Source organism: Micromys minutus, assembly GCF_963924665.1.
Source record: "Micromys minutus genome assembly, chromosome: 5".
NCBI classification, from domain to species: domain Eukaryota; kingdom Metazoa; phylum Chordata; class Mammalia; order Rodentia; family Muridae; genus Micromys; species Micromys minutus.
The window spans coordinates 64,136,637-64,153,907 of NC_137974.1; the positions used below are offsets into that span (position 1 = coordinate 64,136,637).

The 17,271-nt window shown below is 37.8% G+C and overlaps 1 protein-coding gene across 2 annotated transcripts in view; it reads left to right on the forward strand.

Annotated features, from left to right (window-relative positions):
• Positions 1-17,271, forward strand: part of TFAP2D (transcription factor AP-2 delta) — a gene marked incomplete at both ends in the record, with an annotated part of 52,332 nt that overhangs the window by 25,900 nt on the left and 9,161 nt on the right. For both annotated transcript variants that reach the window (XM_080917540.1, XM_080917539.1), the window contains 2 exons: positions 5,428-5,569; positions 9,820-9,933. In XM_080917540.1, coding sequence (XP_080773666.1) covers positions 5,428-5,569; positions 9,820-9,933 — 256 coding nt within the window. The remainder of the gene's footprint in view (positions 1-5,427; positions 5,570-9,819; positions 9,934-17,271) is intronic.

The window sequence follows — 17,271 nt, forward strand, 5'->3', positions numbered from 1 at the left end:
GCTTTGGAATTCACTTGGACCTGCCTTTTAAGACCATCGTTGAATAAGCTGTGACCTAAAACATTGAACTGTCGCTCAGTAATTTCCCATGTTAAAGATGGGCATGGGTTATCAGTCGACCCGTACACCCTAAAGCCTTATTTGCAGGCATTAATCTCATCAGGGTGGGTTTCTAAACTGGAAAGCTCTTGATATGAAATAAAGTCAATCTAGTTTTTAAGTTAGCGTCTTGCCGCTTGCACTTAAAAGGGTTGATGTCCGAGTGACACAGCAAACTGAAATAAACAGGAAGTTTCAACCCTTTCAGAACTACAGCACCTCAGTCCACCCCTTGACCAAGGATGGCATCTGCAGTCACTTATGAGACTAGGAAGAGAAATGCTCTTGGTCCTTAGGATGCTTTTACGCCGCAGATAACTGCCCATTGCTTGGAGTCATCCTTATTTGTACAGATCAATCAAAACTCATAGAAGCTTATCCATACACTCTTCCTCCCTAAGATTTGTTTCCCTTAAGCCCGCAGATACTAAGACATCCACTAGACAGAACTGCTTGTTTTTGAAGACTGTGTGTTTTAATCTACGGAACCATTATTTGTTGATTCTTGGATTGTCACCCAGAAAGCTCTGGTGCAGTGATGTACACATTTTAACTACACATCAGAATGTCCTCACTTGCCACTTCTGTGATGTAGCATCACTATACAGCCCGTGACAACGTTACACTGAGCCACGGAAGGCAGTAAACAGGCGTGGGGAAGGGAGGGTCTGGCTGTCAGTGTAAATGTAAATAGCAGCTGTTCTTCTCAAACTGTTTCTGAGACGACCACAGGCTAGAGCTTTGCATAAAATGGGATAAATCATCAAAACAAAATCAGGTCTCAGCACAAAACTCAAGAGGCAGGCTGCAGTCTTCCCACTTACACGGTTAATTCTATCACTGGATCCCCACCTGTGGGACATGACCCCTTTTAGCCCCTTTACACAGGATTTGCCTAAGACCATCAGAAAGCAGAGGTATTTACATTCTAACTCAAAACAAAGTGAAATTACTGTTATGAGGTAGCAAAAAAAATAATAATAACTTTATGGGTGGAGGTCAGGACAAGCACAAGGAACTGTTTTAAAGGGTCATAGCGTTAGGAAAGGTGAGAGCCACTGATGTATGTAATCGTGTATTATAACATTCCCTGCTATAGACTGTGCAGCTAATCTGACGTATGCAACTTTGCTTGCTATATAGAGCAGGAAGGAGACACTCCCACACTGTCACTGTGCTGGTTTGAAACGGCCTTTGCATCTTTCTTAAGAACTGCAGGTTTATCTTCTGGTCAGGTGCAAGAGCCTTATTTGTTGGCTCCAACTCTGACATTTTATCTTCAAGTGCGAAATCTCACAAGTAATCCATTTTGTCATTTTTCTAGTAAAAGTAAGCACTCTGCGTGGCACTGGTTTTCCTTTAAAAAAAATCTTTATTTTAATTCTTCCAAATATGCATATATCTTCTTCCTGAATCAGAGTGATGAACGGTTAGGAATCAATCTTCTTTTAAATGCTGCTTGTTTATTTTAACACCATTCAAAATAATGAAATAATAACCAAATTAATTGATTAAATGCTAGTTGAATATAAATTTAAATACTCAAAATATTAAATATTGAGTATAAAAAAACCCTTCATATTTAGTCATAGCATCTCTGTTTGAAATGGAGGAAATGTGATATTTTTTTAATATAGAAATATAAATCTACACACAGGTCCTAGCATTTCTCATTTGTAGTGTGTGGGACATGCCTTAGCTAATTCACAAACCACTATCTGTTACTTCGGTGATACTTCATTGAGATTTTTTTTTTCCTACTGAGTTAGGATCTTTTGCAAAGTCTTATATTGTAGGAGGGAGAAAGTATTTATAAAATGGAAGGTTAGAGAAGAAAATCAGTAGTAATATTAGCATTTATTGATAAATAAAATTCAAATGTATTTGCACCAGTGAAGCTACCTACATTTTTTTTTTAAGAAAAGTATTCATTGATACTCATTCACACTGAAAATTCCATGGAGGTTCTTTTTTTTTTAATTTATTTATTACATGTAAGTACACTGTAGCTAGATGTCTTCAGACACACCAGAAGAGGGCATCATATCCCATTACAGATGGTTGTGAGCCACCATGTGGTTGCTGGGATTTGAACTCAGGACCTCTGGAAGGGCAGTCAGTGCTCTTAACCGCTGAGCCATCTCTCCAGCCCTCCATGTAGGTTCTTAACTAAGTCTGTGAATCAGATACAGCAGGTTACCTTGTTGCTCAAATGCTCCTTTCTGAAAAAGACAAAAGCAATCCCCCCCAAAATCATTTTTGATATGTATTTTTACTTTGAGTTGTGTGTGTCTTTGGGGGTACTGCACATGGGCACTGGTGACTGGAGGAAATGGAATCGGGCTCTCAGGGCTGGAGTTACAGGCTGTTGTGGACCGCCCCATACTAAGAAAGAGAGTGCCACCCTCTGTGAGAGCAAGGCAAAAGCTCAACTACTCCAGAACTCCCCCAGAAATCTGTCCATTCATATATAGCCAGTAGATATAAAGAAAATAAATAAGGGTAAAGGTGTATATTAGTGGAATGAATGCTTGCCTAGCATGTGCCCAAGCCTGACTTGATACTCTCTCTACCTTTTCCTCTCCCACACCCAGCATACACCAACATATACCTAACATCATACCAACCAGGCATGGTTAAAGTGTCCCTAGTCTTCTCTCTCTTATTTACCATAGACGGCGGGGAGCTCAAGAGACTAAATATAGATCCCCAGTTAGTTATATACAAACCGATACTTTTGAGAAAGGCATGAAATTTAGAATCTTTTTCTGTAAATAACATGGCTACTGTTGTAGTATAATTAATCGGCATGTGATAGAGTACAGTTAGCATCTGAAGAATAGATATATGTCTTTTTATTGTAAAGTTCTTTCAACTTTTCTGTATGCTTTTTTTAAAAAAAAAAAATGTGACTGAGGAAAAAATTGAATAGAATTTTTAGTTGTAAGAAAGGTTAAGAGAACTTTGGGGGAGGGGGAACGACTTCCTGAACACTGGTGGTTCAGCTTTCTGCGATGTGAAATGGCCTTCCTGCTTTTGATAGCTGTTAACTTTGTTGATTTTCTCAAGCTAAAAGCTTTCTTCTTAATAGAAAAACAGTATTTTACTTAGAATATTTTATTGATGCCACCTAATCTATTTGTATACATCTCTTCATGTCTATGATTGTCTCCCCTCTTAATCTCACCTATCATCTATTTTTATGCACTCCTGGTGCTCACCCCCATCACGGCTGCTGTTCTATGAGCACACGGCAAGTTCAAATATAGTAACTTCTTAGAGTGTTATGTTGTCCAGTTATTAAACAAGGATCACATGCTATTGTCATCAAGTCTGACTCTTTTTCGCTTCAACATGGAAAAGTTTGATTAACTATGGGGCTCTTGAGTCACTACTGCCCAATGATTCCTACCTTCTCTTACTTCTGTAAAACATGTTAACAATAATTTGATATTTGTAATACAAATATTTGACATTTGTAATCTCGACAACACCTATATAAACATACATGGGTAGGTATTATATACAGTGCTTATAAAGATGCAATGAAAATCATAAATTGCTATGGTAGTATTTAATTTCTTCGTGCTGTTCTGGCTGCTAGTGTTGTTAAAACTGTCCAAATTTGTGTGTGTGTGTGTGTGTGTGTGTGTGTGTGTGTGCGTGCACATGCATGTATGTGCATGTACATGTGTGAATATATACTAGATAGAAGTCGGAGGACAATCTTGAAAATCTGTTCCCACTTCCTTCTTGATATTAGTTCAGGGATTGACTTCAGTGTTCAGATTTACATGGCAAGAATTTTACCCACACAGTCATCAACCCCCCACACCCCTTGTTTTCAGACAGGGTCTCATGTGCTCTAGTTGGCCTCAAACTTGCTCTGTAGCTTCCTGATTTCAGGTCAAGCTAACAGTCAAACACAGGGTCTCCTACAAACTCAAAAGCTCTTTACATCCTCACGCAAGAAAAACCAGTACTTAAAGTTCTACTTCTTATTTCTACTACATCTGGCTAATTATTACATCTATTGCATCAGTGCCCTGAAAAATGACTCACCAGTTAAGAGTCCTGGCTGCTCTTCCAGAGGAGCCAGGTTTAATTCTCAGCACCCACTTGGCAGCTCAAAACTGCTTGTAATTCCAGTTCTAGGGAGTCTGGAACCCTCAAACAGACATATATAATTAGGTAAACACCGAAGCAAATATAATAATAAAGCAAAAAGTTTAAAAATTGCTTGGAATAAAGTTGTCAGCACATATGCAGCATCATTTGGTTTATGTATTTGTGTATATATTTATATATTTTTATGTATTATATATTTGTGTGCATACAAGGACTTGCTCCTGATGGCATGCATGTTTCTAGAGATTAAATTTCATGCCTTCTAGGCAGGAATCTTACTACTAAACTGCATTGTCACTCATAAATTTAGATTTTTAAATAAATTTCACCTGTCAGATAAGACTTTTGATAAAGCGATATTTAAAAACATTGACCATTATACTCTAGACTGAATTTCTTCAGTAAATATTATGTACTTGGTAAGAAATTTTTATCCCACTTAGTAAAGTTTTACTTGCACTCCAGATTTTGTGAACAAGCAGAGTTGTTTATGATTCTGCTGCATTCTGCATTTTCCAAAGCAGCAGAGGGCATCAGAGCCTTCTAGAAGACCTGAAGTTGATGGAATTATGGTCAGATAATAAACTCTCTCTGACACTGTAGTATGAAATCCATGCATTTTTTTTATTAATTGATAACAACTTTCAAAATCTTTTGAACCCATTGCTGTATATTTTGGTCAGTCTCATGGAAAAATCAGCAGAATGGTTGTCTATAGATTATAGACATCTATCTGAGCCACAATGAATATGTGTGTGTGTTTATATATTTTTGTTTGCATATATATTTTATATTATACATACATATATATGCATATATACACACACACACACATATATATATATATATATGTATATCTCCAAGGATATTTTTTCCATTGGTGATCGTGAGTAGAATTGTGGAAGTCATTCTTCTGTAATGGAGTGACACATTCAAAGAAAGGAGCCAAAACTCCCGAGTCCCTGATTTGTTCTCCTATCTCCTCAGATTTCCACCATCTCACCTGGAAAGTTCCTGTTCCTTTGTTTTCATTGCCATTTCCTCACAGCTGCGAACCCTACTCCCAACTCTGTTTAAATTAGAGAGAACCAACTGATGCATGTGACCACAGCCATGTATGAGAGTTGGGGAAAACTCACAGACTTGCCCTGGTAAGGCCAGATTGAATGGATAAGCCAGTGACGTGTTTTCTGCCAACAGGAGAGGCTTTGCACTTGGCTCGGGATTTTGGCTACACATGTGAAACAGAGTTTCCAGCCAAGGCAGTAGGAGAACATCTTGCCAGACAACATATGGAACAGAAAGAACAGACGGCACGAAAAAAGATGATCCTAGCCACCAAGTAAGTGCTATGGAGATGCCCCTGTGAACCTTCACCCCCAGTTTTCTTGACCTTTGAATGACAGTCTAGAAAGTACATGTTCTCTCAAAACAATAAGGGGGCTCACATTCCAGCAACAAATAGATTCACCCAGAATTCTACCATCTGCACAAAGGCATCAATGTTTACATGATAAGAAACTGGACTATCAAGACAATTCTCATTAGAATATGAAGAAATTGGGCCAATTAGAGGGCTCAACAGCTAAAGGCCCTTAACCACCAATGCTCACAAACCTGAGCTCAATACCAAGATCTCGTGTGATGGAAAGAAATCCTACAAGTTACCATCTGACTTCCACTTATGTGTTATCACTTGTGAACGCGCGCGTACGCGCACACACACACACACACACACACACACATACACACACACACACACACACACACAACAGAGTAAAATATAAGTTTCAAATATACATGAAAAACAAAACTCTTTCAGTGGCATGAACTATCACTCATTTTCATCTTTGATAAATAACATATTTCACTGTATTTCAGAATAATTTGTAAAAATACACACAGAAAAAAAAATGGTTAGGTGAAGTTACCCTCCTAAAGCATCTTTGTTTCTAGTGCTTGGTAATTAACCAAATATTCTGGTATAATTAGGATAATTGTTTAGGCAGAAAGATAGAAACTAGAAGATAGAAAGATAGAATCTTGAGCAAGACAAGATATTTGTCATTTGGTTGATAGAAAACACATAAAAGCCTCCTCACTAGATTAGAAATAAATCTGCTTAACAGTTGATCCATGTTAAGGTAAGTCGACTGTCCGTAGAAGCACCAAACTTTAAATTCATAAATCCACTCAAAATTTTAACCTCTTTAAGGACAATGACGTAAGTGACAAAGTTAGAATGTTGTGAGTCACTGAAGATCATCTTTGTTACATAATTCGTAATATGACATTTTGTTTCGAGACAAAAGAGTCTTTTCATATCTCAGCTTCAGAAAGAAGAATTTAAATAAGAAGGAAAGTAGTCCAAATAATAATTCCCTAACTGTCCTGTGGAGAGAGTGGTAATTACCACTGAAGCCTACAGGACTGTCGTCTGTATTTAAGGACATAAGCTGTCTTGTGTCCTCGAAATAAGTGACAAGATTATAAAATCCAATTGTTAGCTACAGAGGGATGTTCTGCGCTGAGTTATCTAGCAAGAGTTCAAGCTTGCCAAGTTTGGTCTTCGTTATTCACTTACCAATTTCACTATAAATTGCAATGTTGTCTGGACAAGAATGAGGTCGGTCTGTGAAACTATAAATAGATCTATTCAATGATCTAAATAATCATTGCTATTTAGTTCCTTAAAATTTGTTTCAGTCTGAAAGAAAAATGAAGTCTTTATATGAAACCCGTCTAATCTTTGTGGGGGGAAAAGACAGTAATGATGGAGTCCTGCTTCAGAGTTCATATCATTTGTCCAAAAATCTGGAGCATAAGGCTATATTTATGCTCTGAGCTAGAAATCTAAAACAAATCTAACAATGAATCGCTCTTATGTAACATGGAAGGAAAACCCTGGAGATGGCTACTAAATATTTAAGTAAAACTGAACTCAACTACTAAAACTCAATTACTATCCTGAAAGCTCTCCAGTTTCACTTCAGAGGGAAGGGTTCCATAAAAACTAATAAAGTAAATTCTTAAGAACACATCTTGAAGAAAAAAAAAAGGAGTCTCAATATCAATAGAAAAAAAAGGTCTCAAGAGCAGACAAAAGAGTCAGAGACACAGCCACTCCCACTGTTAGGAGTCGCATAAAACACCAGGCACACACAGAATCTGGTGCAGAAACATGCAGGCCCTGAGCTTGCTGTTTCAGTCTTTGTGAGCCCATCAGATCTGCATAGTTGTTTCAGTAAACCATGTTTTCCTTGAGTCCTCCTTCCCTTTTTACTCCTACCATCTTCCCCCGCCCCTTTTTCTACTGGGTCCCCGAGTTCTGAGGGGAGGGACCCAATAGAGATGTGCAAGTTAGACTCTCTCTCAAAATGATGTCTGGCTGTGGGTTTCTGCACCCACTCCAATCTACTGCAAGAGGAACCATATCTGATGATGACTAAACCGATCCTAGGTCTATGAAATCTAGGTTTTTGTCTGTTATTGTCTGTCCTATTATCAGCCTTAGTTGTTTCAGGGTCTTCACAAAATGCCCTCAGCCAACAACTCAATCTGGCTTATCACTATCTTGTCTTGATACAAAAAAGAAAAAAAAAATAAAAGGCCAGTTGAAACTCCATATTATCCATACCTCGGAGTTTTCACTAGGGTCACCCTTGCAGATTCCAGGACAGTTTTACTACACTATATCTCCACACTCTCTCTGCCAGGCCCCTTGTTCCAGCTGTTTCTCCCTGCAACCGCTCACACCACTACCACCACCACACTGTATCCATCCCCGCCCAGCTTCACTCCACCTACACAATCTATTCCATTCCCCTTTGCAGGGAGTTTTATGTGTTCTTCCTAAAGCCCTCCTCTTTATTAATCTTCTGTGGATTGCAGTTTGATTATCAGTTCTTAACCACGAGTATCCACTTATTAGTGAGTACATGCCATGTTTGTCTTTCAGTGTCTGGGATAACTCACTCGAATTGATTGATTTGTGTAATTCCATCCATTTGCCTGCAAATTTAACAGCTGAGTAATGCTCCATTGTATAAATGTACCATATTTTCTTTATCCAGTCTTCAGTTGAGAGGCATCTAGGTTGTTTCCTGGTTCTGGTTATTATGAATAAAACCACAATGAACAAGAGCAGAATAAATGGCATGTGTGGGGGGGGGGGGCGTTGCTCATGTGTCCACACATGCCCATACATATATGTGTGCATATATGCCAGGCATACAAGTGGAGGTCAGAAGGCAACTTTCAGGAAGTTGGTTCTCATTCTCCTCCAAGTGGATTGAGGAAATGAAACTGATGCCTCAGGCTCAGTGGCAAACAGCTTTAGCTCATGGTCATTTGGGGTGACTTAACCCTTCTATATTTGCTCATCATGACTAGGAAAGCCAAACCGCTGTATTTTACAGTAACAGATATACACACAAAATAACTATACTGCATTGACTATCAGAAGTTTCTTCCATAAATGATGAATGCTTTTAGTAGTTTTTTTCACGTTTATTGATTTCATTCTATAGCTGCTGAGTTCATTCATTATATTATACTTATATTTCTAAAATATATTTTCTGGCATGAGGAGATGGCTCAAGGGATTCAGAATTACTTGCACTGTAATTGTAAAGAACTGAGCTTCAATTCCCAGAAGTGACATAAAACCAAGTACTAATTTTGTTTTTCCTTTGCTCCTACAGTGAGATAGGAAGCAGAGAGAGTATGATCCCAGGAGATCATGGGCCATCTGCTTTGGTGTGTGCTGGGGCAAAGCAAGAGAGGCACTTTCTTGTAAAAGGAGAAGGTGAAGTTTGAGGTTGAAGTTGTATACTGACCTCCACAGGTGTACCATGGCACATGCATGCCCAAACTCACACACACACACACACACACACACACACACACACACACACACACAAAGAGTTTAAAATAGTATTTTCTTAAATGCTATGTTTATTTACAATTATACACTGCAAGAGCTTAACTGGTAGTTATGATACACCACAATGGTTTTTATTATACATGGGCTAGAATTCAAAACTATATAAGAAAAGAAGAACAGCGGGAAAAAGTCCGCAAAGTAGCAGCTGAAATAGAATAGTGCATAGTAATGTTTTTTGAAGACTGGTGGAATAATTTGGGAGTAAGAGATCATCAACTTCAAACACGAAGGCACAAAAATAGCCAAAAAGTAAATTAGATTGCCATACTGGGAGACGGAATTTTCCAAAGTTAGCTTGTATTATGACTTCAGATGATATCAGCCTCTAACTTTAGTTAAATTTGTCTATAGATGTGATGTTCTAAAGAAAAAACACATTTGTAGTCTTTTCTCAGTTATTGATTTTCTTTTATCCTGAGATTTACATGTAAAGATGAACTTTTAAAATGAACATGATGCGTGTCTTGACGAGTGTTTTTCTGTCGTCCTCTGGCCCTGCAAAGTCACTGTGATGGAACTTGAGACTGCTGACTCAAAAATCCTCTTGGTCTCCTTTAAAGGGAAAACAGACTTTGACAGATAAATATCTCATGAAAGAAAAAGTCCATCTCAAGAGTGCAACTTCAATTTTGTACCCTTTTTCGTAGGCAAATTTGTAAAGAATTCCAAGACCTCCTGAGCCAAGATAGATCACCACTGGGATCCTCCAGACCTACTCCCATTCTAGACCTTGACATCCAGAGGCACTTAACACATTTCAGGTAAGATAGCTTTTCACCTCTGCTTAGAGTCTAGGCAGCTAAACCACATCCAACCCTCCGGGATTCTGTATTGCCATCATAATATCAGTTGACATACTTACGCTGATGAAATAATAATCGTTCTACACTGTTCAGAATGCTATGACAAGATACTCTAGACTGGATAATTTATTGAAGATATAAGTTTAGATTCTGGGACTGGGCAGCCTTGACAGCAAGGTGCAGCCAGAATCAGTATCTGCTCAGGGCTCTGTCTTTTCAGATTGTTAAACTCAGTACTCTGTAATTAAAGGGGCCAACAAACTTCCAAAAACTCCTTTTTTTACTGATTTTATTGGATATGTTTTATTTACATTTTGGATGTTATGCTTTTGCCCAAATTCCCCACCATATCCCTTATACCATTACTACTTCCCCTGATTTTATGAGAGTGTTCACCCACCAACTCCTGCCTACCCACCCTGACACCCATACGCTGCAGCATCAAGCCTTGTCAGGACCAAGGGCTTCTCTACTCACTGATAGCCAACAAGGCCATCTTCTGCTACATATTTGGCTGGAGCAATGGATCCATTCACATGTACTCTTTGGATGGTGGTTCAGTCCCTGGGAGCTCTGGTTGGTTGGTATTGTTGGTCTCATGGGTTGCAAACCCCTTCAACTCCTTCAATTCTTTCTCTAACTCCTGCATTGGGAACCCTGTTCTCAGTTCTATGGTTGGCTGCAAGCATCCGCCTCTGTATTTGTGATGTTCTGGAAGAGCCTCTCTGGAGACAGCTATGTCAGGGCCCTATCAGCATGTACTTTGGGGCATCAGTAATATTATTTGGGCTTTAGTGGCTGAATATGGGCTGGATCCCAGGTGGGGCAGTCTCTGGATGGCCTTGACTTTTCTTAAGGGCATGAATCCAACCTCCCACGACTTAACCACCTCCTAAGGCTTCTCTACTCAGTATTATATTGGAGTTTAGTTTCAGTATATGAAATTGAGAAGAGGAAGACACAAATATTCAGACCACAGGAGTGACAGCATGGATTTTTGAGACTATTCATTTAAGAAAACATAGTGATTGGAGCATTTTAGATAAGAAAATGTAATACACTTTTATATTTATCAAGACACTATGGTGTCATAAAAATATAGATTATTAAATCAAGCTATAATAAGAAATTTCTGTCCAGGATTCCTAAATCTTTTAAACAGTTACTTATATTAATATAGAAAATTGTTAAATGAACAGATCTGATTGAAATTAACGAAATATCAATGACTAAATCTTTAGGAGTTTGTTAATGATTTCTATAAACTTATGAAGTATAAATAGTTCTTTTCTTAGATTTACTCATATATTTATTTATTTGCTGCATATAAGTACACTGTCATTATCTTCAGACACACCAGAAGAGAGCATCAGATTCCATTATAAAAAGTTATAAGCCTCCACATGGTTTGTGGAAATTGAACTCAGGACCTCTGGAAGAGCAGCCAGTGCTCTTAACCACCAAGCCATTTCTCTAGCCCTGTTTAAATGGTTTTTAAAAATAGGATAGTGAAATGAATTATTAAAAGCATACTTTAAGTTTTCATTCTGAGATACTTTGGAAATAAACTGACTATCTTTCTGGTGAGTTTAGTCTCCAGATTTACTAAGAGAATAAAAAAGTTACTGCTTAGATATTTTTCACTTCAAAACTCTAAAATTATAGTGTTATACAGTATTTCTCATTCATACAAAAATAAAAACATTTAATTTTCTATTAGCTGTCATTCGTTAAGAAACATAAACAATGATAATGAGAGATTAATTCACAGCTGGAGTGGTGAACACACATGTAATACTAGTACTTGGGAGGCCAAGGCATCAAGCATTGGGAGACAGTTCAAAGACAGTTCATGGACTACATAGAGAGCCACTGTCATAAAAATGAGAAAACAATAAGTAATGTACGCTAGAATTAAAAATATTTCTAATACCCACTTAAGTTCAATTTTGAAGGTTAAGAACTATTTACTAGAGTTTGAAAAGAAAAGCCCAAGGCAATCAACCTATGAGTCGTTAATTAAAAAAAAAAAAATTCCTTTAACATTTTTGGGAAATAAGTTTTTTCTTACAACATATTCTGATCTTTGTTTTTCCTCCTCTAACTTCTCTCAGATCCTTCCCACTTCCCCAACCATTTAAATTCACTTTTTCTCTCTCATTAGAATACAAATGGGCATGTAATAATGATTAGTAATAATAAATGAAAACAAAACAGACTGGGATAAAACAAACAGAAAAGCTGCTCAGGATTATAATGCTGTTGAGGAAGACACATAATTATTTCCATAATAAATGCTTGAGTGATTTTGTCTACACAAACAGAGCATTATAAACACAGTATTTTCTCTTTATATGCCACAGTTTTAAACAAGATTCCATAAACATGATCCTTTCAGACTCTAATTGGAATTTATTTTTCAAAATAGCACAAAACATAGTATACATCTCCAAGAACTGTGTCTGCCTCCCAAAGGAAGTATTAGGGGCAACAGCAACAAGGCTAGAAGGAAAACAATGTATAAACATTTCAGAGCACAAGGTTTTGGAATCATGTGAGTCATTTTCAGACCCAGGTCCCATTATGCATAAGGCAGATTTTGTGGGGGCAACTTTCAAACTTTTGTTTAGGTTTCTATATAAAACCTCTTCATTGTGTGTAGTAATGATGTGAAATAAGACAAGATATACATTTAACACTTAATAAATGCTGCATTGCTTATCTCCACCAATGATAAAGTTAAAAGGACTTGATGTTCCCTGGGCTATCTCCACAGTTTTGTTTATGTATACATTAAAGGGTTTGTTAGATTGCCCTGTTAAATTTTATTATTATTATTATTAATTAACTATTATTATTATTTACATTTAAATGTAATGATGATTGTAAAGTTACATGTTTATAAGGATTTTACTAAGATGCAGAGAAACAGGAGCATACACCATAAGGATGACTTTATTTCTAATTAGGCATGCCAATGTCATCATCTGACTGTGATCTCATCTCTTCTGGCCCAGAGCAAAAATGGGCTTTAACCTGAATATCAGTTTCTATAGGAAATAAATAGGTAGAAGACTTGCATATTCAGCACAGATGCACTAGCGTGTTGATTCTTTTGCAAGCTATAGACATATGCCACAAAAGTGTGTGTGTGTGTGTGTGTGTGTGTGTGTGTGTGTGTGTGTGTGTGTGTGTTCCGTGTGCAGATTGCATATGGAGGACCCAGAAGAGGATGTTAAGGCTTTCGCTTTTTCAAGCTCTGCCTCCGGAGATTGGGTCTCTCACTGAACCTACAGCCTGCTCCTTTGGGGCTAGATTGGCTGCCTAGCTAGCCAAAGCAATCCTCCTGTTTCCATTCCTCAGAGTGCTAAGGGTCACAGACCCTATCCAAGACTCACCTATCTCATAACGTGGGTGCTGCGTATAAAACCTGGGTTCCTCTACTTCAGGCAAACACTCTGCCTGCAAGCTCCCTATCTCCCAGCCCACAGAACTCCCTGGAGCCAATAGTGATTTCTAAAGTAAGAAGTGAGCAGCATTCCTATGGGATTCACATTCTCTTCTTTCCCTCTCTACTTAGAATGTAGCAACCAGGTGCTGTTTATCCAAGAACTAAAGAACTAAATAACCAGATAGTGGTGGGGCACACTTTTAATCCAAGCCCTCCAGAGACAAGCATATCTCTGAGTTCAAGACCAACCTGGTCTACAGAGTTCCAGGACAGTTAAGGATACACAGAGAAATCCTGTCTTGGAAGAGATAAATAGTTAGCTGGCTGCTTCTGCTCTTGAGAAAATGGAGATTATAGCTGAGATACAAAGCTCTCAAAATATGTGGCTAGAGATTCCCAATCACAATTCGAAACATGAAACTATATGTTTAAATCTTCTAAACTCCACACTTAATTACACCAAATGTAACAGTTTTAAGAGTAATTAGTAAGTGTATTAATTAATAGTGACTTTAGAGGAATAGCAACTCTGAATTTTAGTATTTATATTTGAGGACTTTGAATACCTCAATTGTGATTTCTTTTCTATTTTATGTTTTAAGCATTAACCAGAATTTTCTTTTACTTTTTCTAACCTTCCAAATTGTTTATTATTATAAAACCCTCTAGTTTCTTAGGATTCTGGAATCACTGGAGTTAAAGTTCATTTTGTAGAAAATTTCCTAAAGTTTATGCTTTGTAAATAGTACTAAAAACATAAAATCCACCCCTTATTTTTTCATTAGAATTCAGCTCTAGAGTTAAGCATATTTACATTGTTGTGTGAAGAAGCTAAAATTTGTATTTTACAAAACTTATACATTATATCCACTCAACAACTCTACATTTCCCTGGCTCTCTAGCCCCTTCCACTTTCCCTTTCTGTGGCTCTGATTGCAAATTATACAATAGATGTCTTTTATGACTACTTATTTAACCAGGCACAACTTACTGCAAGTGCACAACTGTTGCCACATATGTCATGACTCCCTTCCCTTTATGACCATATAATTAATATTCCAGTATGAATGGACCCACATCTATTATATTTGTTAGCTTGCATGAAAATTGGCATTTCTCCATGTCCTATTCAACACTTCCTGTTGACATTAAAAAAATAATAGTAACTCACCTTTCTCTGCATATTTAATTTGCATCTTCTAAGGACCAATGATTTACAACATGTGTTTGTAGGTTTGTTAGCCATTAGTCAAGGGCATCTGTTCAGTAGTATTGAGTTCCTTGTTGAGTTACTGATTCTGTGCTGTACTGTAAACATCATTGTTTATTTTATATTAACCCTTTCTATCAAATATTAGATTCAGAGCTTGCAACTTCCTTCTTATCTTCAAAAGCTTGCCTTTTCACTCTGTTGAGTGTGTGTCCTTGAAGCAAATTTTAAAATTTTTGTTGCAGACTAATTTGTAGACTGTTAACAATGATTCTCTACACTCTATGCCTTACATCAGAGAATGCTTGCTAAATCCAATGTCTTGAGGCTTTCTCCTATGTTGTCCTCTAAGACTTTTACAGTTTTAGATCTTGTACTTCGGTCTTTGATCCTTTTTGTGCTAATTTCTATAAATAATTTAAAGTATGCAGCTTTGCTCTTTCCCACGTCAAAATGACTTTATTTTACACACAGCTGTCATTTTCAGCTACAACCCAGACTGAAGGTTCCTGATGCAGCTTCCTAAGATTTAAATGAATACATGATTTCACTCTGCATGCATTTTTAAAGGCAACAATAGCATTTTTTACCAATGTAACAATTGAACAAATTCGCAATTTTAATAGTAACTTTTTAAATGAGAGGTTAGTAAAGTGTGGCTCACTGGCCAGCACTGAAAAGACTATATGCTTTATAAGTGTGGTCATTAAATTTGACCTCATAGAAAAATTACTGGGGAAACTCTTTTACAAACCTAAAGGATTAGAGCCAATGTATCAAAAATGGGGCTCTGGGATTTATGTTATTTTCCAATTCTGATAGCTAGGTTTGAGAAGTCCTAAGACCATCCTAGCTTTCAGGATTTTATCTCACCCTTCAAAAGAAATATGATTTTGATGCATGATTTAAAGTGTGTGTGTGTGCACATGCTATCACATGCATGGACGTCAGAAGACAGCTTGCTGTGAGTGTAGTCAGTTCTCTCCTCCTACCATTTGACTCCTCAGAATGGAAATCAGGCTTTCCAAGAACAGTGACCTGCCAGATAATCTTTCTGGCCCACAAATTCATTTTTCATAAGAGGCAGTTGAAGAAAAGTGTGAATTTCTGGCTTAAGTAATGCTATATTGAAAAGGTTCTTCATATATGATTTTGCTAATAATCTGGGTGAAAATGCACTAGACAAGAGTGTATCTCACTTTTCTTATTGCTGTTGCTTTTTGCTGACAGTGGCAACTGATTGTAGTGGAAAGAGGACCAAGAGAAACACTATAGACTGCATTGCAGTTCACACAGGCAATTGCCAGAGTCGGGTTCTTTACAGTTTATGCTGAGTTCTGGCTGGGCAAGGAGTGCAGAAGAAACCGGATTGGATCGGCATAGAAGATTTTATAGTTAGTAACTTAACCCATCTGGGTTACTATTTTGTTTAATCAAAGTCTTCAGAGTGCAGAGTGCTGGACATTATACCTTAGAGGATTGTGGACTCAGTATCTTGAGCGCTGCGGCTTCCTCCCAGCAGACCAGTTGTGTTTAGACAACGATGAGGGGGTGGTCTGTCCCTGTAAAGCAAAGATAACTGTCTCTAGTTTGTAGTGAAGATAATTCTAGTTTGTAATGCATATCCCTGTGCTCTGGAAAGCTATGACAGTAGTACTGACCGCTCTTAGGAGTCATATGCAGCCTTCAGAGATGCTTGTTTCCATCAAAATGACAGGAGGCAATATTATTCATCACTTAACACTTGCTGAGTGCCCTCAGCAGTAGCAACTGTCATGGCAAACACAGCAGCAGACACCACAACACCTACCAGGAGCACGTTAGCGATATGATTGAAATCTGCAAGCTGCTCTTATAGACACGGTTTCTGGGCCTGATAATGTCAATTACTGGTATAAGCCAGGAGGAGAAATGAGGGCAGACAACTCAACTCAGAACCATAGTCATAATTGTCAGAACGCTTAGAAGTTCCTTTCATGAGACTCAAAGAGATTATAAAAATGTGCCCATTCTTTGTATTTCATGTTCTCATAATCTCCTTGAGTATGAGGTCATAGAAGCATATCTTTCCACATAAATAAGAAGTTAGAACACAACTAATACTCAACTCAGAGAGGATGGACCTGTCAGTAAAGTCAGAATTCTGTTTTAGCACAAACCTTGGAGGACTGAAATCTTAGCTTTCTCTTTATTTCACTGTGCCAGTGGATAGTGTATAAGGATAAGGAGTTGGAACATTCTTTTAACACTTCTAAATTAATGAAATTGGTTGTGGTGGCTCATGCCAGTAGGATTTGCTGGAGGAGGCAGAGGCAGAAGGATCATGAGTTTGGGGCCATCTGGGCCTCAATTAATGAAAAACATATGTATGTATGTATGTATGTATGTATGTATGTATGTGTGTGTGTGTGTGTGTGTGTGTGTGTGTAAAAAGCTTGGTTTTGTGGCTCTATAATCCCAGTATCTGAGAGGCTAAAGCAGAAAAATTACCATGCGTTCAAGGCCAGCCTAGTCTATGTAATGAGTACCAGGTTAGCCGGGCCTATGTATGAAGACACTGTCTCAAAAAGAAAGTCGATCAAAACAAAAACATATAACGACAAAGAATAGACACATTATTGATAATTACCCGGGG